This window comes from Aquarana catesbeiana, linkage group LG03, assembly GCF_042186555.1.
Source record: "Aquarana catesbeiana isolate 2022-GZ linkage group LG03, ASM4218655v1, whole genome shotgun sequence".
Lineage (NCBI taxonomy): Eukaryota > Metazoa > Chordata > Amphibia > Anura > Ranidae > Aquarana > Aquarana catesbeiana.
Window position 1 is genome coordinate 56202739 of NC_133326.1, and position 20067 is coordinate 56222805.

Here is a 20067-nt window from a genome sequence, read left to right on the forward strand (position 1 = left end):
GGAACACACTTCCTGGAAGTGACGTCAGAGGGGCGGGATGCATTTTGGCGCATGCACGGTGCTCCTTTATCAACCTTATTCATGATATGCTTCTCCAGGTTTGCTTCTATCTCCATAAAGTGCTGCCAAAGTGTCTCCTAGGCTTCTGCCCAGCTGCTCTTCCCCTTTATCTCTTTTGATCGGTTCTCTATTCTATAAGACACCATCAGAGGTCCTCCTCATACAGAGCACCCTATACGCCTCTTTATCCTTTACCAAAAAACTGCCTATGCAGGTAAGGAGTGCATGTAGATAAAATAAGCCATGCAGCTTTGACTAGAGCTGGGTAATGCCCTTGATATTGGTGCAGGCCATTTATGCACCTCCCAAAGGCTGGCTGAAAATCTCCAAGACAGGGAATCATCTTGTTCTGTTGCTAGGATGTTGCTAAGACACTCCCAGCCATGACTGCTCCTTCCCACCATCTGGGAAGGAAGCGCTCAAGCCCCCACCCGTGTGGTCCACTATCTACCACTTTCAGTTCAGAGCTACTGGGAATGGGAGCGAGTGTGCATCATGTGATGTGTGCAACATCCAAGGAGCAAGGCAGGAATGGATGATGCCATCTCTAGGAGTGTTTCAGTTAGGCTTGGGGGGGGGGGGGGGGGGGAGATTTAACTTTGGTCAGAGCTGCACAGTTTGTTTTTATCTACAAGTGCCCCTTATGCTAGGTACACACTATTCATTTTTTCTTTTCATTCAACCCAGTGGGCTGAACTAAAAAAAACTGAAGAGCTCCAGAGGAGTTGCTGTACTAACTATGCAATGTTAATATGAGCTATTGCGTTCAGACAGGGGACGGGATGCCCCCGCCTGAACACGCCGGTCAGCGCTTGCAGCCATTGGCTGAGAGCGCTGATTGGATGCCGATCGGCAGATGTTTTTTGGTCATACCACTTTGACAGAAGCCAGACATTCGGCCATCTTCTGTTGGACAGGCTGCCGCACACATAGACCGAATGTCGGCCGGTTTCTGTTGAACCGGATGACATTTGGCCCATGTGTACGGGGCTTTGTCTGCATAAGGAACTAACCCTTTAATGTTAAAAAAAAAAACAACATTACACACATACATTACAAGATTCCATTGTGATAAGTCTGTGGATCATACTTATTTGCAACATTCATAAAATCATGTGTGCAAAGCTTTTGCAACCAGTGACACATAGAAAGATCATTCAATTCTCCTTCAATAATGGCCGGCATAATCTTCTCCTCCCTGATGGCTTCCCTAACAGGTAAAAACTCTTCCCAGGTTATCGGGTCGTGTAATGTGCGGTCATGGAAACACTGATTGTAGTAGTCAAAGTGCGTAAACTCCAGGACCAAGCCTAACCCTGGAGCTCGAGGAATGTTGATCTTGTCCATCTGCACAGAATGAGGGAGAAGGTCAGGAGAGACCAGGCCTCGTGCCACCGCAATGACAAGACAAACCATTTTCCGAATCTGGTGCTGCATGAAGCTGTGTCCCTTTACCAGGATACGTGTGAATTCCACACCATGATGAAGAAATGGCTCTGAGCAACAGACATCCATTATGTGTCTATGGGCACTCTTGTCGGTGGCCAATTTAAACTTTGTGAAGTTGTGGAAGTTGCGTGTTCCTTTATAGAAAGAGAGAAGCTCATTAATGACATGGAAGTCTTCTCGAGGTAATCTGAAGCTGGAGTCAGGAGAAACGCCACCACTTCTTGACAGTGCAAATGTAGGCAATGTGTAGGAATACGTCCGAGCGTTACACTTATCCTTGGCACTGAATCCATTGGTCACTCGATTAATGCCTGATCATGAAAAATACATAGTCAGCATGGGAAATGGAAAGACATGCAAGCCATGAAAACACACCCATTACCCGAAGAAGATCACATACTTCTTTCTCAGAAATACAATGTTTACTCTTTATAGTAATGAGGATGAAACACGAAGGACAAGTTCACACCAGAACGTGGTGCTGGGAACTTGCGTCCCGTGCGCGTTTCCGACATTGTGTTAAAATTTAAATTGCACTTGCAATCTGCAGCGGGTGTCAGTGCAATGATAACGACACCCCAAACACAGGTCACAAACGCAGTGCAATTGGACCGGATCACATGGTACAGAAGTATCATGCAATCCGGTTGCTCTGTGTTTTCTAAAATAGTGAATGCACTACTGCTGCGGTCCAGTTTGATGTCATCCAGACCACAATGAATCCTGTGTGATCCATGGTGATAAAATGGTCCAAAAGGGGTGTACTTAAACACCTGACCTCCAGAAGAATTTACCCCCTTCATGACCAGGCCATTTTTTTGCTATTCGGCACTGCGATACTTTAACTGGTAATTGCGCGGTCATGCAATGCCATACACAAACAAAATATAAATGATTTTTTTCACACAAATAGCGCTTTCTTTTCATGCTATTTTTTTTTTTAATCAAAACTTTTTTTTATTGACAAGAATAATGGGTAACTGAGTTACGATAGGAGGGTAAACATATTTTCCCCCGCAGTTGAATTGTACACGGAGTCAACATGTACGTACATATGAGGCAGTTACCTAGTATTAGGCACATATAATCTTGTTTTTAGTAGAACTTAGAACAAACAAAACGAATGTACATGCAGTTTCAGAGGACAAATAGCTCTCTGTGCATTATTTTTATAAGTACACCCCCAATTAAAATATTCTGTAAATTATGGCAAAGGAACAGAAATGATGACAAAGCAAAGGAAATATTTGAAATGCTTAATGAGGCTGTAATCCTCCCTGCAGTATTTGTACCTATAAGTAAGCCTATAATACTAGCACATTATGATTTTACTTTGCAGGGAAGGGGGACATTTTTTTTTCCTGCAGAGTTTACTTCCTCTTTAAGATTTGTACTGGGCTGTAAAACTAAAGTGGGAGTCTATCCAAAACATCATTTTATTTCAGATTAGAGTTGGGAAGAGTTTGATTTTTATTGCTGTGCGCCCTATTGGAAGGATTTACCATCAGCTCCTGTCCTGGGGAAACCAAGGGCATTCTAATGATTTGAATTTATCTTTTTCTCTCTCCGGCTTGCATGTCCCTTTCTTCTAGGTAGTCACTTTTTTAGTCTGTTACCAGGAGCAGTTATTTAGGCATATAAGGGTCCACTTTCAGAAGAATGATTTTCAAATGATTTTTGGACCAAACTATTTAGACATTTCTTCTTCTGTAAACCCAGCTCACAAACAATGGATAACGGTGGCTTGTAATTTTAGGGATTTTCCATCCACTCCACCAATTCTGCTTTTAAAGTATCTATAAATTAACGCTGATGACATTTAGCGCGTGCCTATGTTTTATATTGACCATAATCTGCTGAGATACTCATTTGATATGTCACAGCACAACATCTTATTAAAGGAGTTGTAAAGGCAGAAGTTTTTTTTTTTATCTTAATGCATTTTAAGCATTAAGATAAAAAACCTTTTGTGTGTAGCAGCCTCCGCAGCACCCCCTAATTACTTACCTGAGCCCCATCTCTCTCCACGAATGTCTAAGTCGTCCGTGACACTCTGCCAGATTGGCTGAGACATGGCAGCAGCGCCATTGGCTCTCACAGCTGTCAATCAAAGTCAGCCAATCAGGGGAGAGGGGCAAGGCAGGGTTGGGCTCCATGTCTGAATGGACACACGGAGCTGTGACTCGGCCCCTGTGCCCCCAAAGGAAAGCTGCTGGATGAGGGGGCACTCGATAGGAGGGAGGGGCCAGAAGCAGCAAAGAGGGACCCGAGAAGAGGAGGATCCGGGCAGCTCTGTGCAAAACCAACTGCACAGAGGAGGTAAGTATAACATGTTTATTATTAAAAAAAAAAAAAGACTTTACAATCACCTTAACCTTCAGTTTATCTACTGTACTCTGAACTCTTCCGTTTTCTTCTATTCCTATAGTATTTTTATAATAGACCCTTTATTGCAACCTTTTGTAACCTTTTCAACACATAGGAACCCTTGAAATAACTTTCCAGTCTAAGGGAGCCCCTGCTAAAAAAATGACTATAACTCATGGTACATTAGTGTGATGGTCAGTGGGAAGAATGGTCATTACACTTGTGGTCAATGGAAAGAATTCCCCCCTTACAGATAGCTAAAAATATCAATGGTGTCTGTGGGAACTTACCTGAGAGGAAGAAATTGTTCATTGCTCAAGGAACCCCTAGCAACCTCTGGAGGAACCCTGGTTAAGAAACCCTGCTCTATTGTATAAAGCTTAGATTATGTTCCTTCTGTAACAGAAGTGAAATCCGTAGACGGGACATTGAGGGTGGACTCACATTATGTTCCAGTAACGTGAGGGTTAGCATGCATTGCAGTGTGTTGTGTTTCTAAAAATGGTGCATGTACCATTTTTTGTACATTTTGGTGTATTAGGTTGCCTTAAAGTGGTTGTAAAGGCACATGTTTTGTTTACCTTCATGCATTCTATGCATGAAGGTAAAAAACCTTCTGTGTGCAGCAGCCCCCCACCTAATACTTGCCTGCCCCCCTCTCGATCTAGTCTTGCCTCTCTGGGGACTCGCACTCCTGGTTGGCTATTGGCAGCAGCGGGATGCATTGGTGCCCACTGCTGTCAATCACAGCCAGTGAGCCAATCAGGAGATGGAGGGGCGGGGCCAAACCACAGCTCCATGTGTGAATGGACACACAGTCACGGGTCACGCACCTGCTTGGGTGCTCCCACAGCAACCTGATTGCGGTGGGGGCACCCAGCAGGAGGGAGGGGCCAGGAGTGCCGACGTGGGACCCGAGAAGAGGAGGATCCAGGCCACTCTGTGCAAAATCACTGCACAGGGCAGTATATGTTTATTATTTTTATGAAAAAAAATAAAGCTTTACAATCACTTTAACTCATGGTAATGCACACATATGTAAATTAACCTAAAACATATTTTTAAAGCTGAACGCCAGGAATTGGGCCAAATGTACCCTTGCAGTGCCCCCTTCCCCCACACTCTTGCTTTGGTGTGTATCTCACTCTGAGCCGCAGATTTTTTTTCACTTATCTAAATAATTTTCCTATTAGCGCGGTAATTTCCATTTATCTTTTTTGTATGCCTTTCACTGATGTTTGTTATTTAAAGGGACAGCATACTTTTAAATTTGGCTCTTATCTTCTATATCAATGGGCCTATCAGTGGTCATGGGAGAGAGCTGATCCCAATACTAACGTTCTGACTTTTGTGTTCACATATTAAAAGGCCCGGAGTGCTCAAAGGAAAATGGCATCACAACCATGCCCAGACCCAAATGTGGTGTTTCGAACTTAAAATGACAGTTTTCCTAATGTCCTGCTTCCCAACAAAAGTTACAGCCAAACCAGGACCTCAATAACCTTTATGACCCCAGTTTGAGTTCAGAACCACAAGCTGTGTGCAGTTTTAGCATTTTGGTGCCAGAAAAAAATAGCAAAATGACAACTCAAAATCCAGAAACAGCACATAACATGGGCCCTGGATCTGAATCAACAGAGCTGGTGTTTTCTAATGAAATAATGTATTTATCGGCGTATAACACACACTTTTTTCCCCTTAAAATCAGGGGAAAATCATGGGTTCGTGTTATACGCTGGACCGCTGCCTCGGAGGGGAAGGAAGGAACGAGCCCCACCGAAATAGACAGAGCTGAATGTACTGTGTACTCGTCTAGGCTCGGCTCCGCTCGCAGTCACGCCCAGTCCCGCCTCCTACCATTTACGTCCCGCCATTGGACCGGTGTTGTGTCCATCATAAGGGCCGGGCCAAGGCGTGGGACTGCGAGACGAGAGGAGCCGAGTACACAGGACATCCGGCTCTGTCTATCTCGGCGGCGGTAACATTTAAAAACTATCATGCTGCAATTTTGGGCAAGGCTGCAGATGGACACTGTTGGGCAAGGCTGCAGATGGACACTGATCCTTCTGCAATGATGGGCAAGGCTGCAGATGAACACTGATAAGGCTGCATTGATGGGCATTTAAAATGTAAGTTTTTTTCCTTAAACTTCCCTCCTAAACTTGGGGTGCGTGTTATACGCCAGCGGGTATTATACGCTGATAAATATGGTAATATGTTTCAGTGTTCTAGATGTGTGGTTTGACTTTTACCTAGTACGCGGATTTCTGGCGGAAGGTAGGAATTGATTTTCTCTATTGGATTTGTGCAGGAATTGAAGAGCTTCAGTGAAACAACTTGAGCCAACGCAGAAACACTCTATAACAAAGAAACATTGTAACCAGTTAGTAAATATTTGAACTGCTTCATTAACGTGGAACTAAACCCTCTTATCCTTTACAGCCAAGGTAAGTGCCACCTTAGCCTTTGTTTAGCTCAGCAAATGCCATGGTGCTCCATATGTGATCAGCTGTGACACCAGTCCATAGGCACACCAGCAATTGTGACAGTTATCACCCGATGCATGCCTTGAATGTAATAATTTTGGGAAATAGTTGAATTAGTGAGTTTAGTTCTGCTTTAACCACATGCCTACCACCGCATGCCGATTTACGTCGGCAGAATGGCACGGGCAGGCAAAAGTGCGTACCTGTACGTCCCTTTGAAATCCCTGCCTAGCGGGCGTGCACACGCCGTGGGAGCGTGTCCGCGGGTTCCGCAAACTCGATGTTCGCCGGCGGCCCGCGATTGCGGTGAGGAGAGGCAGACTGGGGAGATGCCTATGTAAACAAGGCATTTACCTGTTCTGCCTAGTGATATGACAGAGATCTACTGCTCCCTGTCACCGGGAGCAGTGATCTCTGTTATGTTGTAGTGAGCCCACCCCCCCAGTTAGAATCACTCCCTAGGACACACTTGATCGCCCCCTAGTGTTTACCCCTTCCCTGCCAGTGACATTTATACAGTAATCAGTGGCTATTTTTAGCTCTGATCGCTGTATAAATGTCAATGGTCCCAAAATAGTGTCAAACCTGTCCGATCTGTCCGCCGTAATGTCGCAGCCACAATAAAAATCGTAAATCGCCGCCATTACTGGTAAAAAAAAATAATAATAAAAATGCCATAAATCTATCCCCTATTTTGTAGACGCTAAACTTTTGCACAAACCAATCAATATACTAACTCAAGTCGTTAAGTGGATGTAAAAACTGATGAAAAACTGATGTAAACTGATCCGTTTTTTCTTTGAAAAAATGTGACTGAACCGATGAAACAAACTGAAGGCATGTGTGAAAGGGACCTAAGATGGCAGCTTCCTTGGCTGAAAAGGAATGGAGGGTTTAGTTCCACTTGAAATATCTGCACATCAATACAGTATATGATGGTGTACAGTTATATAACTGCCACATACAGTATGAACAATTTCTAGAAAATGTCTTGAATCAATGTGATAATATATATGTAGAAACCAGTTCAGTACAACAATGGAGTCCATTAATATGTAACTGTCAAGTGACAGGGAAGATATGCTTAGAAATCTGTTCTATGTAACCTCTGTGCTCCAGAAGATATAAAAAAATATACAAATATAAAACAAATATAGAAAAAATACCAACACAATGTCCTGGCACAAGCACACAGTACATTTTAGAACACTTTGGTGGAAATTAATAAATAGTAGTCCAAGAAAAAAAAGCCTGCACAACTCTTCTAAACTGAAAAAAATGTGCAGATGCTGCTTCTAATTAACAAAAGGGACACAAGCCTTTTTCCCTTTTATTGGTTGAACTTGATTGACTTGTGTCTTTTTTCAACCAGTCTAACTATATAACTATGGGGGTTATTTACGAAAGGCAAATCCACTTTGCACTACAAGTGGAAAGTGCACTTGACATTGCACTGAAAGTGCATTTGGAAGTGCAGTCACTGTAGATCTGAGGGGGACATGAAAGGAAAATAAAAACAGCATTATAGCTTGCACATGATTGGATGATAAAACCAGCAGAGCTTCCCCTCATTTCAGATCTACCCCTCAGATTTACAGCGACTGCACTTCCAAGTGCACTTTCAGTGCAATTTCAAATGCACTTTGCACTTGTAGTGCAAAGTGGATTTGCCTTTCGTAAATAACCCCTATGTAAGCTAGAGGTGCGCATCTTCACTGGTCTCACGATTCGTTTACGATTATCTGGTCAATGATTAGATTCTGCGATGCATCACGATTACCGACGAGCTCCCACTTCCACTTGGGCCGCCTAGGCGGCCCTTCCTCCCTGCAATCTTCTGGGACACATCACAGGTCCCAAAAGATTGCCCGGCTATGCAGGATAGCGCAGTGAGATATTTGCACCCGGCTGTGAAGCTGCAAGCTGTCACAGCCGAATGCCCACAGTAGTATTGCCAGCGCCGTGGACAGGTGGGGGAGAGAAGGGAGGGTTTGGGTGGCCACGTCCCTGGATTATGAGACAGGTGAGTGTCTTTATTAAAAGTCAGAAGATACACTGACTTTACACTGATAGCTGCTGACTTTTAACAAAACAAAAAATTGAACTCCGCTTTGAATTAAAAATAACCTCACTCCCTTAAAAAGTGCACTAATCCGGTGCACTACAGGGTACAGACATTCACACACACTGCTGCTGTGAGGTCAGGAGAGATTACAATCCACAGCTGACAAACAGCCCTGTGAAGTTCCTTGTACTGTCACTGTGCTGACCAGTGGCAGCTGGTGCTCAAAATTATTGGGGGGGCGCAAACAAACTGAAAAATACTGAACCTCCCCCATCAATTGCAGCCACTTCTGCCCATCAAACGCAGTCACTTGTGCCCGTCAAATGCAGCCACTTGTGCCTGTCATATGCAGCCACTTGTGCCCATCAAACGCAGCCACTGTTCACATTAAACGCAGCCACTGTGCCCATCAAACGCAGCCACTGTGCCCATCAAACGCAGCCACTGTGCCCATCAAATGCAGCCACTTGTCCCCAGTAAATGCCAAACGCAGCCATCACTTCACTAACCCCCCCACAATGCATGGGCTGCCACTGGTGCTGACAGACAGTTCCCTGGCATTCCTGTTTGCACCTTCCAGCACACTAGGAGTTAACACAGTGGAATGTGCAAAGGAGAAGCTCAAGCCGGGGAACTGCAAGCACGGAGCGTGTACTCTCTCCTCTCACGTCTCTCCTGACGTCAGCGGGGAATTCTCAGCCCCGCTAGCCCCTACAGTCAGCGGGCGAGGCTGAGAATTCCCCGCTGACATCAGGAGAGACAAGAGACGTGAGAGGAGAGAGGCAGGAGGGGCCGGGCAGGGCAGTTACATGAACGGGATGTATTGTACTGTAAAATTTGGTATGAAGTTCCATATTTTTTTAAAAAGCACATACAGTGGGGCACTTCATTGATTGTAACACGGGATTTATTAAAACACAGTCATTTTCCCAATACACTCGGCGCGCTCTCCCAGGAGGGGCAGGGCAAGTCTGGATGACGTCACCTGACAATCGATTTTCTGGTCGTATGCATCGATGCCGCATCGGGGACACCGGAATCGCTATGCATCGATGCAGCGATTAATTTCAGCACCCCTAATGTAAGCCTCTCTGTTATTTGGAATAATCTTTGTTTTCTATGCAGTGCCTGTGCCACTGCCACTCCTATTCTGTAGCATGTTGCATTATTTGATTTTTTGTTTTATTATGTATATGTAATGCTTTGTACGTTTGTTTCTTAATAGATGATTGTGTCTTTTGTCCAAGATATATCCTAACATATGAGCGGACCTGAAGAAGTGGAATGCCCGCAAAACACATAGAGTAACGCCTAAGTTGGCATACAATTAACATACCGCACGGTTTTACTGCATAACGTTGGAAATTTTAGTATTGGTAATATAGTTTTGTGACCTCTATGACTAAGCCCTGGGGATGGGGCAAAAGGCGTCAGTGCTCGTGGCCAACTGGGAGGGACCGGGTTGCTTTCTATCTCTCAAGCACTAGAAGTTGTTTTTGGTGTGTGCGGTTTACCTAGGATCTGTCATACTGCATTGGACCCCATTTAATGTGGGATTATCAGAGACATAACATTGGCACTTTTCTGGGGTGCCGATCTGAAAACCCGGTTCTTGATATTTTTTGGGTGCCATTATCATTTGGGAGGGCAACCCCAAAAATGTATTATTGTTTGCTGCCACCTTGAAAAAATTTTGAATTATGAGTGCCAGACACGGCATACAGTTCAGGAGTAGCAGCAGGCTGCTGCAATGGCTCCCTCTGCTTGTCCCTGCTCTTATGCTCAGCAGAGTGGAAAAAGGAAGATAAAAGGTGTTATCCCTGCCTTTGTCAGCAGGCTCTGCTTGTGCAGCACAAAGGCTTAAGCCGGCCATAGATGATTGAAATTTCGACCGGCTTCAGCAGGGACAGACAGATTCGAACCATGTATGGGCAAGCTGAATGTATCCAAGTTAAAGCGGAGTTCCACTGGTTTTTGAGTTTATTAATAGTCAGCAGCTACAAAAAGTATTGCTGCTGACTTTTAATAAACAGACACTCACCTGTCCCACGGTCCAGCGATGCGGCCGCCTGAAGCCTCCGTTCTCTCCCCCTCCTCTTTGTGGCGCCGCAATGGCCAGGCAATGTTCTGGGACCTGTGACGTGTCCCAGAACATTGCCGGGAGGGAGGTGCCGCCTAGGAGTTGCCTAGGCAGCCAGAAGGAGGAAGTGGGACAGGAAGTCCCACTCCAAAATAGGTACCCAGCACCCCCCCAAAAAAAATGACATGCCAATTGTGGCATGTCAGGGGGCGAGGAGTACTTAAAGCGGAAGTTCCACTTTTGGGTGGAACTCCGCTTTAATCGATAGATCAGCTTTGGTACAACCAGCCTGTCTGATTTTACATGCGATTATTGCTAGTGGCTATTATAGCCGCTAACAGTAATCGCTGTGTTCTCCCCACTGGGAAGCAATGGCTCCATGGGAGAGATTTCCCCTTCAACACTAAATGTGTTAATGGGGGAATTAAGCGATTTTCTTTCCTGCAACCCGTGGCTGCAGAAAAGAAAATCGCTCCATCTATGGCTGACTTTAGTGTAATAATACCCTGCAATATATATGTTCCCTTTAATTACCAAAATTAGTCTGCACTAGGGGAAAATGAGCAATCATTTTCCCCTAGTGCAGACCAGTTTTGGTAATTAAAGCGGAGTTCTGCTTAAAAAAAAAAAAATTAAACGTCAGCAGCTACAAATACTGCAGCTGCTGACTTAATAAAATCGGACACTTGCCTGACCCAGGGTCCAGCAATGCGGGGGAGTGAAGCCCCGCTCGTCTCCCCTTCCTTTCTGCGGCGCTGGCATTGTAACAGTGAGCGCCTGGCTGTGGCTTCACAGCCGGGCACCCACTGCGCATACACGAGCCGCCCGCGGCCGGGCAATCATCTGGGACCTGTGAACCTGTGACGTGTCCCAGATGATTGCCGAGAGGGAGGGGGAAGAGGTGATCTCCCTTCCGGGTGGGAGCTGGGACCCTCTGAAAAGAGGGTACCGGCTCCCCCCTCCCCAAAAAAAATGACATGCCACAGGGTCACCTCCCTTAAAGCGGAAGTTCCATTTTTGGGTGGAACTCCGCTTTAAAGGGAACATGTATATTGCAGGTTATTATTACACAATTAAAATCTAGCTCTGTGCAGAAAAAAATTATATCCCCTAAAGTGGGGCTGCTCTGTTCCCCCAGCAGACAGAACTCCCCCCGATTTGGTGGTGAACTATCCCTCAGCGTCCTCACATCCAGAGCAGAGCTATGGATCCTTTTCTCTGGTCTTGATGGCATCAGGACTCTAGACTGCTAGAGCACGGTGTCGCAGAAACAGTTTTTAAAACATGAACACATTTTTATAAGATAATTCATGCCACGTCTAAATCTTTTGCATAGTTACATTACACATTCCTTTTACATAAACAGCTGCATTAAAAAGCTGACAGCACACACCTTTTACACTAGAACTTGAGCCCGGAGTGCTCCCTGGGGGCCCCTGAAGTCTTTTTACTTTACAAGGACCTATCAGCAGGCCTGAGCCCTGTGCTGAACACCTATGCTGTTAGTCAGCTGTTTAGTTGATCCCAGAGGTTCATTAAACAAATAACTGTACGGGCTTCTTACACCCATATGTGTGTGGGGGGGTCTTCATTTTGGCAGAAATCATCTTAACCCTTAAAAGGTCAGACCAGTCAAAATGGATATTGCAGTTCTTCGTAGCTGCTGTTAACCACTTGTTTTCTGCATCTCCCACGGTCCTCAGGGTGAGATCTTTGCACACATTCCCAGGTCTGCAGACCTTTCTGCATGGGGAAGTGAAGGATTGGGTAATGTAAATGTCCCCTAGACCTAAAAAAACTAAAAAAACAAGCATTCAACCCTTGTATTGTGAGCAGAGTCCCACCGCAAGGGATCATTTTTACGTTTCCCAGAGTTGGGCTTTAAAGCGCACCTTTAAGACCATGTTATATCCATATGTAGGGTGCAGCATGTAACGGTGCCAAGAGGAGATCTGTGAATGAATGAACTACAAGTTCTGTCTGCCACCATGGAAGATGTACTTGTAGTTCTCAATGAAATGTTCGGAAATTTTCAGAAAAATTGAAAAAAATGCTACATTAGCACTTTTTTGTCTTTTTAAGATTGAAAGTCATTCTGTTACTTTAGGAACATAAAATATGACTATGGACAATTTGACTTGGCATAAAATGATCACAACTAGCATATTAAAAATATAGTGTAGCCAAACAATTATCACAAACAGAATTTACGTTTTTATAATATTTATTTGTAACAAAGGAAGCAACAATCTCCTGAACTGCTTACTAGTTTATGTGGAACAGCCAAAAAGCCTCCACAAAACAAATTTCAAAAGTAACAGTTTTTCATATTTCCTCTCCACAGTATTTAATAAAAATAAAAACCCCATTCTCATAAAAAGAATTGAAGATGGGGGAAGTGTTAAGAAGAGAGTGGGACTAAGTTTCAATGGACATTTAATCGGAATCATTTTCTGAGCTGAAATTGTCAGTATCCGTCTCTGCTTCTGCAGCTACTCTTTTTTTTGTCCGTCATCACCATTAGGAACTTCTAAAAACTTAAGGTTTGACCGGACCGGTTCTTGTTACAATAGCAGCACAGCACCTCCTAAAGTAAGAAATGCATACTGTTCTTGCATTGAAGGGTTCAGTTTGTTACCTAGGACTTGCTTGTCCTCACGCAGTGCACAGAAATTAGAATAATCTGATATCAGACATTTTTTTTTAGAAAGGATTTGGAAAATATTTGAACACCCTGTCTTAAAATATTTTATTCATCATGTTAAAATAAAATATTCCACAATTTTTTTCTTTTTTCAATTTTTCCAATTTTTTGGAAAAAACAAAAAAGCCTACAGGAAAAAAAAACGGAAAAAAAAATTTTTTTTTCCCCGAATTTTTTCGTTTTTTTTCCGGGCCTTCACATCTCTAACCTTGATAGACATATAGAGCTGGGGGAAAAGTCTGCAGGAGCATTGCATTGCACATTCGATCCTTGGACTGCAGTTGCAAGACTTTGCAGGCTCATTTTAAAAAAACAGTAATAAAGTAAAAAATGTTCTGTAAATATATGCGCATTTATTGTTATAATTGTTTTGTTTTTTTTTGCAAAAGGTGAACTTAGCATTTAAAGCAGGGCTTTTTTTACCACTAGTTTCCACATGATACAAGATGTCAGTCAGCCGAATTTAGTTCACTGAACTCTAGAACTACAGTTGCATCACTTACAGGTGGAGTAAACCTTTAAGATCTTCTTTTCAAAATCAAGAAATGCTAAGTTAAAAGAGAAGTGCAGAATTAAAAGAAAAACAATCATACTCACCTATATGGCTGCAGCATCAAACCGATGCCACAGTTTTCCCCTGCCAGCTCTAAGATAACCAAGCAATCATGTGACTGATCACTCCGTTCTTGGTCTTCACTGTGCAGAAAGTGGTGACTAGGAAATACTATTACAGGGGAATTGGCGCTGTTGAAAAAGTGGTGAAAATATATCAAATAAGAAATAAATGATAAATAAATGAAAAATATTCTCTGTGTTATAATTCTAAACCATACACACTAAAGTGCAATAAAGTGCAAATTGCTAAAGAAATTGTATCTGAAATATATAAAAAATAAATAAAATTCATGAACAATAGATAACAGTGATGTTAATAACACCAAATAACATGCTGAATAGCTGGATAGCTAAAGGAGCTAATTTTAAAATAAAACAATGTCCCCATGTGAGTGCACAGCAAATCGTTTCAAGTGAATAAATAACAAGAATAAAAAATAAAAAATATAAAAAAATTTAATAAAAAAAATTGATGTATGGTGTAAAAAATATATATATATATATAAAAAAAAAATATATATATAAAAGTGGTGATAAAAAGTTCAACTGGATATGTGTATATATATATATATATATATATATATATATATATATATATATATATATATATATATATATATATATATATATATATATATGTGTGAAGAGTGTCAGTACATCAACTCAAGAATAATAGTGTGATGATTCTTCAGTGCTCCCCGCCTTCATCTGTAACCCCCACTCATGCCCGCACTCACCAGAGCGCCTAACCGCTGCAGGGGTAACAGGCGTGTAGGCTGGGATCCAGCAGCAGTGTCCCCTTGTGGTAGATAGCCCTTCGAATGGGTGCCGTAATCTTCCCTCTTACCACGGAAGTCCTTCTGCCTGTACACCCCTGCACACACACATCTCAGTATACAATTTCAGCAATGCTGAGATGAATGAAGTCATGCACATGCATAGTAGGATGTCATCTTGGTTTGGCCAATTAGCTATATATATATATATACACATATCCAGTTGAACTTTTTATCACCACTTTATATATATATATTTTTTATATATATTTTTTACACCATACATCAATTTTTTCAATTCAATTGTTTTATATATCAATTCTTGTTATTTATTCACTTGAAGCAATTTGCTGTGGACTCACATGGGGACATTGTTTTATTTTAAAATTAGCTCCTTTAGCTATCCAGCTATTCAGCACGTTATTTGGTGTTATTAACATCACTGTTACCTATTGTTCATGAATTTTATTTATTTTTTATATATTTCAGATACAATTTCTTTAGCACTTTATTGCACTTTAGTGTGTATGGTTTAGAATTATAACACAGAGAATATTTTTCATTTATTTATCATTTATTTCTTATTTGATATATTTTCACCACTTTTTGAACAGCGCCAATTCCCCTGTAATAGTATTTCCTTGTCTTTTGAACCTCACTGAGGTGATGTTCTTTGCTGGGGGGGCTGCAGTTCCTTTTTCCTAAGCGCGGAAATTTGTTTTTTATGTTACAGAGAGTGGTGACTGTCACCGGCTCTCTGCTCTGCTCCTCCAGCACTCACTGAAGGCTGTGCATGGGGTGGGGAGCAGCTTGCTCAGGCTTGCACACTGAGAAGCTGAGCCAGTTGTTGATCAGGCATCTGGGTGGATCCTGACATTAAAGTTGGGATCCTTGCAGAGCCTGGACCTGCTCTGTGATGATCAGCCAACAGCGAACTTTAGTCTGCTGTTGGCTGAATCTAGGTCACAGGAGTGCAGAAATGAGCGCATTCCTGTGACCCACATGAGAAGTATGGCCAAAAAACCTTTAGCCATACTAATCTTTTAATAAACCAGGGTGAGCAAAATCTTTTAACTTAAAACTATTTCAGTAAGAGTATATGGAGTTTCCTGTTCACTAGCACTACAACACTGAGAAGCATATAGCTTCCAAAGTAATAAACCCCAAAAATGAACAATAGTGTTATCCTTACGTATTACATACCAACTAAAATAGGATGGAAAATACATGCAAGAAGTGAGTCAGTCATTGTAACATAAAAGCCAGGAGACTTGTAAAGAAACAAGGATGTGGATTCACTGGAACGTGTTCTGAAAAATGAGATGCTGCCACTTTTTGCACAGTTCAGCACTCCTCATCTACACAGGATTGCTGCAGAAACAGTCACCATTCATCTCTAATGATGCTTTTATTTACACACTGCATGGGATTGTTTAGCTACAGATACTATTCACTGACAGAGATGAACAAGGCCTGTCATTAATACATCTGTCTTGGAAGTGAACTGTTGGGAGCTGAACCTTCTGTAATTGCAGCAAGCCCTCAAGAGCAATGGAAAGACTTACACCGGCCATACACGAATTGAAATTTGGCCGGTTCAGCAGTGATTGGCCGAATTTTGATTCCTGTATGGCCGGTGTAAGTCAATCCATTGATCGACTTGGGTACTACCAGCCTGTTGGATTTTTTTTACATACGATTAGAGCCAGCAGCTATAGCCGCTAGGCAGTAATCATTGTACAGTGCATTTGGAAAGTATTCACAGTGCTTCACTTTTTCCACATTTTGTTATGTTACAGCCTTATTCCAAAATGGATTCAATTAATTATTTTCCTCAAACATTTGTTTGAAATCTTTCCAAATTTATTAAAAGATTAAAAAAAAAAAATCCCATGTACATAAATATTCACAGCCTTTGCCATGACACTCAAAATTGAGCTCAGGTGCATCCTGTTTCCACTGATCATCCTTGAGATGTTTTTTCAGCTTGGTTGGAGTCCACCTGTGGTAAATTCAGTTGATTGGACATGATTTGGAAAGGCACACACCTGTCTATATAAGGTCCCACAGTTAACAGTGAATGCCAGAGCACAAACCAAGCCATGAAGTCCAAGGAATTGTCTGTAGACCTTCCGAGACAGGATTGTATTGAGGCACAGATCTAGGGAAGGGTACAAAAAAATGTCTGCAACATTGAAGGTCCCAATGAGCACAGTGGCCTCCATCATCCATAAATGGAAGAAGTTTTGAACCACCAGGACTCTTCCTAGAGCGGGCCACCTGGCCAAACTGAACGATCGGGGGAGGAGGGTCTTAGTCAAGGAGGTGACCAAAACCAGATGGTCACTTTGACAGAGCTCCAGTGTTTCTCTGTGGAGAGAGGAGAGCCTACCAGAAGAACAACCATCTCTGCAGCACTCCACCAATCAGGCCTGTATGGTAGAGTGGCCAGACGGAAGCCACTCCTCAGTAAAAGGCACATGACAGCACACCTGTAGTTTGAAAAAGGCACCTGAAGGACTTTTAGACCATGAGAAACAAAATTCTCTGGTCTGATGAAACAAAGATTAGACTATTTGGCCTGAATGGCAAACGTCATGCCTGGAGGAAACAAGGCACCACTCATCACCTAGCCAATACCAATCCTACATGCTGTGGGGATGTTTTTCAGCGGCAGACACTGGGAGACTAGTCAGGATCAAGGGAAAGATGAATGTAACAATGTACAGAGACATCCTTGATGAAAATCTGCTCCAGAGCGCTCTGGACCTCAGACTGGGGCGAAAGTTCCAACAGGACAATGACCCTAAGCACACAGCCAAGATAACAAAGGAGCGGCTACGGGACAACTCTGTGAATGTCCTTGAGTTGCCCAGCCAGAGCCCAGACTTGAACTCGATTGAACATCTCTGGAGAGATCTGAAAATGGCTGTGAACCGACACTCCCCATCCAACCTGATGGGGCTTGAGAGGTCCTGCAAAGAAGAATGGGAGAAACTGCCCAGAAATAGGTGTGCCAAGCTTGTAGCATCATACTCAAAAAGACTTGACGCTGTAATTGGTGCCAAAGGTGCTTCAACAAAGTATTGAGCAAAGGCTGTGAATACTTATGTACATGGGATTGTTTTTGTTTTTAATACATTTGCAAAGATTTCAAACACATTTCTTTCACGTTGTCATTATGGGGTATTGTTTGTAGAATTTTGAGGAAAATAGTGAATTGAATCCAATTTGAATTTTGAATTGAATTTTGGAATAGGGCTGTAGCATAACAAAATGTGGAAAACATGAAGTGCTGTGAATGGACTATATTCTGCAAGCCAGGAGGCATTCCCACGCCCCCTGCAAGCAGAATACAATAGCGCTGTGGGAGGCATTCGGTCAGTGTTGATGGGGGGGAACCGAGTGACTTGCTTAATCTATGGCTTCCCCTAAGGGCTCCTTCACACTAGTGGTACCCCCTTTAGCTGTAGAGGCAGCAAACAGAGGTGTACGAATGCCACAGCCAAGATGCTTTGCTTTGCGCAAGGAATTATACCCCCTGTTGCTTTTGGCAGGTGTAGCAATGCATACGGTTGCGGTGCGGTAGTGTAGCGTTCAAGGGTTAAAGCAGGTGAGGAGGCAACACGTCTCCTTATCACCTGTCAAATGTGAAACATAGCTCCTTGAAATGAGCTCTAAAAAAGTAATATGAGGGCAGTATTTCTTTACTCATTGTCTGCATGGTTTCTAAATGGAGTGCTTAGCTCAGAAAAAAATAATAAGCTGATCATTCTACACAGAAGATTTGTCCAGCAAAAATAACAAAGCAAGCATTTTAGTACTAATGGCTGTTAACCACTTCAATACTGAGCACTTTCACCCCCTTCCTTCCCAATTTTCAGCTTTCAGCGCTGTCACACTTTGAATGACAATTGCACGGTCATGTAACACTGTACCCAAATGAAATTTTTATCATTATTTTTTTACACAAATAGAGCTTTTTTTTGGTAGTATTTAATCACCGCTGGGGTTTTTATTTTTTTACGCTACAAATAAAAAAAGACCAAAAATTTTCCAAAAAAATTAATTTTTCTTAGTTTCTGTTATAAACTTTTGCAAATAAGTAATTTCTCTTGATAAATTTTGACCAAAAATGATGCTGCTACATTTCTTTGGTAAAAATAACCCAAATCAGTGTTTATTTGGTGTTGGCAGTGATGGGGGACAGACAGATTTTTTTATTGGGACAGTGAAATGTGTATAGGGACAGGGGTATATCAGTGGTGCTTGGTGTACTTTGTGGGGTGATCTCTAACAGCTCTCTGTGTAAAATCATCCTCACACAGAGAGCTGTCACAGATCTGCAGATTCCCCCTCTTCCCCCCCCCCCGCACTGAGCTCTGCGGGGAGACCTGTCACAGAGACACGCGTCTCTGTTTACATTATGACGGCTGTGATTGGACATAGCTGTCAGGTGATCGGGGGGGACAATCACAGCGCCCATATCCCGATCTCTGCTCAGCTGGATCCTATGATCACAGGATCGAGCCGCAGCGCGCCTCGTGGCCGCGCTGCGAGCACTCGTTCTGAGGGACTTTCCTGAACGTCCACTCAGAACGAGGAAAGGACCACCCACTGTTTATGTGCAGTGGCCGGGTGGGAAATAGTTAAAGTACATCAAACAGGTAATTTATTTTCTTAATTCTCCATAAGCTGCAGGTTTTATTTGCTGTGTGTCCGTGATAGGGAGATTCACCCACTCTGTTTGTCCTTGTGACCACTGTTACTGAGACACAAAGTGATAGGGAATCCAAAATATTACAGTTGTTACAGAACAAAAATAAAAGGAATACCTTCTAATGGGGACATTTGTTTGGGTGACAACTGCCTGAGAGGGCTTTCCACTCACTTAGGAGCAAGTTCCTCTCACTTCCTGTACTGTCTTCAAGACAGGGAGTGAAGAGAAATCTCCCCAGTAGGATAAAATAGAGCAAGAAAGCAAACAAAATAAACAACAATGAATGCACAACATTCAGGCTAGGTTCACACTGAAGCGATGCAGGAAACGCACAGCAATCGCTGCGTTTCCCGCTTTGCACTGCATAGCAAAAGCAACGTTTGCTCATGCGTTCCGCTGCAGGTGTCATTAAAAATTAATGGCACCCCAAAAGCAGGTCGCAGAATCAGATCGCATGGAATTGCGTGAATCGGATTGCATGAGTATGTACACTCATGTGATCCGAGTCCAGTACAAAAAAAAAAAAAAAAAAAGTGCCTGCACCTTTTTCGTGCAAATTTGGTGCGATACGAGCCATATAAAATGATGGGCTCAAATCGCACCACACAGAATCGCATGTGATTTGCACAGAAATGCGGTGCGATTCCTGTGCGAATCACATGCGACAGGATAGTAGTGTGAACCGGCCCTTAAGGTATAAGGCCAAACTGCGAGTCTTGGATTGGGAACCCAAAATAAACCTGTG

At 42.9% G+C, this 20067-nt stretch overlaps 1 protein-coding gene across 4 annotated transcripts in view; it reads right to left on the reverse strand.

Annotated features, from left to right (window-relative positions):
* Nucleotides 1-636: 636 nt before the first annotated feature.
* The window catches only part of LOC141131378 (pseudouridylate synthase 1 homolog), a 70360-nt gene continuing 50929 nt past the window's right edge, over nucleotides 637-20067 (reverse strand). For all 4 annotated transcript variants that reach the window (XM_073618569.1, XM_073618570.1, XM_073618568.1 and 1 more), the window contains 2 exons: nucleotides 6129-6234; nucleotides 637-1820 (listed from right to left, as the gene is read on the reverse strand). In XM_073618569.1, coding sequence (XP_073474670.1) covers nucleotides 1114-1820; nucleotides 6129-6234 — 813 coding nt within the window. In that variant the 3' untranslated portion in view covers nucleotides 637-1113. The remainder of the gene's footprint in view (nucleotides 1821-6128; nucleotides 6235-20067) is intronic.